We start from the raw sequence: 3,734 nt of genomic DNA, 5'->3' as shown, positions 1-3,734 counted from the left end.
TGATTTTTGTTTCCGGTGAGACCCAAAATCAGCCCCTCCATTTGTTGGGTTTTATTTTGATATTTTTTGTTTTTTCCATGTTCCTCCATTTTTTGTGTTGTGTTTACTGAGACATTGGCTCACTTGGCTGTGAATGCTTGTTTATTTATGCCTCTTTTTTTACTCTCTACTCAAGTATAGCTTTAATGCTTCTTTTTTTGTTTTTATTTTTTTTATTTTAGAAGTTTCTCTGTCTTGTTCCTTTGTTATAGCCATGGTTTTATGAACAATGTCTACTTTGCTCTGCTGTTGGCTTGGGAAAAAAAAATTATCTGTACCTAGACCATCTTTGCCCTACATACCCAACACTTGCCCCTGAGTTCTGAACAGTGTGACTTTATTTGTGGTTTCTCTTTCTCATAAGGAACAAAAAAAAGGGGTAATGTTTGACTCATCTGATGAAGGGAAAGATTCAAACCATTGCATCAAATAGTTTTTCTTCTTTCATAATTTATTTTCTTTTCAATTTTTCTTCAGTTCTAATTGATTTTTTTTTCCATGCAGATCTATTCCTTGATTCAATGGCTTCAAGTTCATCATCTTTCCCAAGTTCTTCTATTTCTTCTACCAGCAAATGGACGTATGATGTTTTCCTGAGTTTCAGTGGTGAGGACACTCGCAATACTGCTACGGACTTTATATATTATGCATTAGTAGAGAAGGGCATTAACACTTTTAAGGACAATCAAAAACTTGAGAAAGGAAAAACTATTAAACCAAAACTCCTCAGAGCTATCAAAGAATCCAAATTTGCCATAGTCATTCTCTCAGAAAATTATGCATTTTCCACTTGGTGCTTAGATGAACTTGTAGAGATCATTGACTGCGAGACAAAAAAGGAAATAACAGTTTTCCCTATTTTTTACAATGTGGATCCATCTGATGTGCGAAAACAAATAGGAACTTTTTCACTTGTTAAACATGAAAAACATTTCAAGGAGAAGGTGGAAACATGGAAAGCTGCTTTGAGTCATGTGGCCGATCTTGCCGGATATCATGTAAAGAATAGGTAATTTTTATTTGAAACACACACACACACACACACACACACATATATATATACACACTAGTCATTTAACCAGTGTGATGCATGGGTTAAATTACTGAATGAGTTTGGAAGGAAAAAAAACGCATTATATTTGAGTTTATATAGTTACTATTAAGACTTTAAAAAGAAAAATAGTTAGCAACGTAGCATAGATGCGTGGAATGCTTGTGAGGAGATGGGTCGATGGCTATAACTATCCACAACAGGCATTGGAATCATTTAAAAAAAAATGTAATCATAAATAGGTAATAAATAACACTGTATAACTAAAAAAAATAAATAAAAGGACATAAGAAAATGACTTAATATTTTAAATATATATTCATAGTTAATTAGAATTTTTTTATAGAAAGTAATTAATTGATATCAAGAACATAATAAATTTAGGCCTAAAAAACTAACTGCATAAATAAAATTTTAAATTATCATTTTTTAAAAAATATTTTGTGATTAATATTGAATTAGCAATGTACAAAAATCTGTACAGCATACACGTCTAAGTATTACTTTAGTCTTTGTAGTATATTATATGCCCATACCAATTTAAAAGGAAACTGTGTAGATCTAACTGATAGAGTCACATAACACAAATATTCTAATAACACTATTGGGAGGTAGTTGGAAACCAAAGCCCAAGTGAAAGATGAAATAAATAAATGAAACAAATTTAGTAAATTTTTTTTTTTGGGTATAAAATAATAAAAGTAAGGATGGAATGGTATTTTATGTGTACCTTCCAAGAAGTTGCCTTTCTGCTTAAATGCCCGTTTGTTTCAACTTTTTCAGCCCAAAAGTCACATTTTGAAATAAGCCAGCCCTTTAAGTGCATTTGGTTAGTATAAAACGCAACTTTTTCCAAAAAGTTGCATTTTATACTTGTGAAGAGAACGCACAATTCCATTTTGGAGTCTCAGAATTCCATTTTTGCCAAAAGTCTATGCACGTTTTGATATATCCGTTGGGTGAGTTGGGCAATTACCAAATTAACCCAAAGAATAAAGGATGCTCATGTCTTCGTCTACGCACAGTTCCTCATTCCTCTCAATAACAAATTTCCAAATCCAAACACAAAAAAATCTATAACAAATTCCCAAATCAGCTAAGGGAAAAAAAAAAGTCAATCCCTTGCAAATTAGGATTCCTCAAAATGCAAAACAAAAAAAAAAAAACATCAAAATATTCCTCTCAATAACAAATTTCCAAATCCAAATACAAAAAAATCTATAATAAATTCCCAAATCAGCTAAGGAAAAAAAAAAAAAAATCAATCCCTTGCAAATTAGAATTCCTCAAAATGCAAAACAAAAAAAAAAATCAGAATATAGCAAAATCTTTCAAATGGAGTTTGTACCCATTTGCGTTTGCTTTGCTTTGATCCAATCTTCCCGATCTGCTCTGCTTTGCTCTGAATCATCCCGTTTGTAAGTGGTTGAATTTAGAGAAAAAGAAAAGAATCAAGAAGATTAGGGTGAAGAATTGCATGGGTGTTGCAGACGAAGTGCTGAGAGAAAAAAAAAATGAAGAGAGGAAGAAGGAAAGCTGGAACGTTCTAGAGTTTGGAGGAAGTGGTAGGGATAAAAAATGGAAAGAAGTAAAAAAAGAAAAGTGTAAGGGTACATGTGTGGAGGAGAAAAAAAGAGGGGGAAAAAAGAAAAAGAAAGCGTAGGTAGTAAGAAAAGAAAAAATGTACACAAATATCACAATAAATTTTAAGTGGTAGGTTATTATTAGCTAATAATAGTGAGAAAAAAATAATTTTTTTAGAAAGAGAAAAAAATAATTTTAATAGTACGTTCAAATTAAAATCAGTATCAATTTTTATCACAATATTTTCACAAGACTTTTACAATAAATCTTAAGTGGTAAGTTATCATTAGCTAATATTGGCGAGGAAAAAATAATTTTTTTAGAAAGAGAAAAAAATAATTTTAATAGTACGTTCAAATTAAAATCAGTATAAATTATCACAATACTTTCACAATAAATCTTACGTGATAGGTTATTATTGAGAAATTATTGTGTACTCTCGGAGTATCATAAATGCGTACTCTCTCCTCTCACATGAATGGTGGATCCCACTAATTAAATTCATAGTGGGACCCACCATTTATGTGAGAGGAGGGAGTACGCATTTATGGAACTCCAGGAGTACCTAGTAATTTTCCATTATTATTAGCTAATATTGGTGAGAAAAAAATAATTTCACAATATTGATTTAAGTATGAAATAAACTTCCTTATATATACATTGTCCTTTTTGGTAATTTACCCCTCAAACTACCACTTTTATAAGTGCTAGCTATGCACTCAGCTTTTTCAAAAAAACATTTTTTAACAGTTTTTACCAAACACTTAGTTTTTTGAAAAAACACTTTTTCATTATGCACTTTTTGAAAATTCAACTTTTTCAAAAAGCTCAACTTCAAAAAGTTGAACCAAACTCAACAACTTAGAAGTAGCAAAACTCAACTCCCTCACGTGACTATCATCTCCTCTTCTACAACGCCACTTTTTCGTTATCTTTTTAATTCTTTCCCTTTCTTAATTCTCTTCATTCTTATCTTTTCTATGACATTCCCTCGTCTCCTTTTTTTTTTTTTTTTAATCTCTTTTTCTCTCATAGTGCTTCTGTAACTCTCTCCTATGTT

The 3,734-nt window shown here is 31.0% G+C and overlaps 1 protein-coding gene across 1 annotated transcript; it reads left to right on the top strand.

The window, feature by feature from the left end:
• Positions 1 to 560: 560 nt before the first annotated feature.
• Positions 561 to 1,048, top strand: LOC115973518 (TMV resistance protein N-like; the record flags this gene model as incomplete). Its single annotated transcript, XM_031093782.1, has 1 exon — positions 561 to 1,048. A coding segment is annotated over exon 1 (488 nt), but the record flags the coding sequence as incomplete, so codon positions are not given.
• Positions 1,049 to 3,734: the final 2,686 nt, after the last annotated feature.

This window comes from Quercus lobata, unplaced genomic scaffold, assembly GCF_001633185.2.
Source record: "Quercus lobata isolate SW786 unplaced genomic scaffold, ValleyOak3.0 Primary Assembly Scq3eQI_1852, whole genome shotgun sequence".
NCBI lineage: Eukaryota > Viridiplantae > Streptophyta > Magnoliopsida > Fagales > Fagaceae > Quercus > Quercus lobata.
This window is presented reverse-complemented; position numbering and strand designations above follow the sequence as displayed.